We start from the raw sequence: 1,874 nt of genomic DNA on the forward strand, positions 1-1,874 counted from the left end.
AACCGTGCCCCCACTGCACCATAACAAAACATTATATCTCCACAGAAAAGCACCATTCACTTTATAAATACAAACCCCAAGAATAAATGGGGGATACAGTTGCAAAGAAGAAGCCCACTCTGGGGCAAAGGCTCTCAGCTCTGGCTTAACCATAATGTGGAATATTTGGCTAGTTGAAAGAAAACCCAGTGTCTGACTTGATTTGAAAAAGCCTGCAAGAAGCATTACTCTCGTTCAACCTAAAATACTGCTCTTATGATGGAAACTATAAAGACTTAGAATATCGTTGAAGCCATCCATAACCATGTCAAGTGTTTAGATGATGTCAAGTGAGTCTACACAACATTTCCTATAACAAATCTTAAGTCTTCCAATAAATTATAAAACAATCTTTACCTAAACACCCTATGCTATATTTTTACAGCAGTAGGAGCTGCAGGTTATTTTCACATGACTAACCTAAGAAACAGCCTATAAAAGCTATGAGAATACTAAAGTTCTTAAAAAATAATATAAAATACCCTAGGTTTTAGGACTCACTTGCTATAACAGTAAATCAAGAAAAAGTAAGACATGCAACATTATTTAAACTTTAGTAGATAAGACCATCACAAAAATAGAGCCTAATCTTCCTTATATACCACAATGGAAACAGATGAACTTTGGTTTATCTCTACATTAATATGAAAGCTATCAGTTATAACCGAGTAAATGAGAACTGAACTGTATTCCTGAGAGGGGACTATCAAGAGTTCGCTTAGATGGAAAACTATGAGCAGACAGAATCCCACAACATAACATTCAAACTGTGATTCACAGTATGAAGACTATGTAGAGAGGGTTTTTGTTTTTTTTTTTTTTTTGCTTTGTTTTGTTTTTTAAATAATCCATCTCCATCTCTTTTGGAGAGGAGACAAATGAAAATTCAGCCAAACTATTTAGTTGACTCTATCAAACCTTGCTTATCGAAACACAACCCATAAGTAGTTAAAAACACAGGTGACCTCAACAACCTGATATGCTTTCATTTGAACTACTCCATTACTTCCACAGCTCAACCCAAGCTGGCTGCATGAAGGACACAGTTCTGTAATATTTTAAACAAAGAACTATGGGAGGGAAAAACCCTCAAGTGATTGGTTTGCTTGAGCATTAAGCTGATTCTACAACATATGTTTCTGTCATGGTGTAAATTTTAAAGTTTTCAATCAGTTGAAAATACTCATGAACTCAAAATTTCCAAACAATTCTTTGCAAACTGTCAACAAATCTGGCCCACAGATTTAAGGAAATGACACTCTTTCAACATTATATTCATACCTTGCAAACTGTATCCATGTCCCAAGGTAGGATAGTCCTCAGATCAATGACTTCACAAGACACTCCAAGCTTCTCTTGAGCCATGGAAGCCACCTCTCGGATCACATGAACCTGAAATAAAAATAGCAGAGAATAACTACAGAGATTCAGACCCAAAAAGTCAGCTGAATTCTGACATCATTAATAGAAACAGTGTTTAAAGTCAGAGGAACTTACTTGCAATGGAGAATTAAATTTGTTTTAGATATGTTGAACCCCAATTCCCCCAAAGTAATCAAACACAGAGGTCTAGGAAATAGTTGGAAAGATGTCCTTAATTTCAGGAAAGGAAAGCAGTCATTGATAGAGACACTGATTCTAAAGATATCAGCACACAGAAAGTAGTCAGAGGAGTAGGTTGAGTTTCTAGAGAAAGCATGTGGAGGGAGAAGTAAAGGGCAGAACTTACAGGACCCTGCAGAGGACCAACATTTAAGGAGAAAATGGAGAAGGAGGAACTCACTTGAAGAAGAAGAAGAAGAAGAAAAAGGAGGAGGAGGAGGAGAAGAGGAAGA

At 36.6% G+C, this 1,874-nt stretch overlaps 1 protein-coding gene across 2 annotated transcripts in view; it reads right to left on the reverse strand.

Moving 5' to 3' along the window:
• Window positions 1-1,874, reverse strand: part of BCKDHB (branched chain keto acid dehydrogenase E1 subunit beta) — a 213,031-nt gene that overhangs the window by 135,727 nt on the left and 75,430 nt on the right. For both annotated transcript variants that reach the window (XM_021693184.1, XM_021693185.2), the window contains exon 8: window positions 1,321-1,431. In XM_021693184.1, the coding sequence (XP_021548859.1) occupies window positions 1,321-1,431 (111 nt within the window). The remainder of the gene's footprint in view (window positions 1-1,320; window positions 1,432-1,874) is intronic.

This window comes from Neomonachus schauinslandi, chromosome 8 (genome assembly GCF_002201575.2).
Source record: "Neomonachus schauinslandi chromosome 8, ASM220157v2, whole genome shotgun sequence".
Lineage (NCBI taxonomy): Eukaryota > Metazoa > Chordata > Mammalia > Carnivora > Phocidae > Neomonachus > Neomonachus schauinslandi.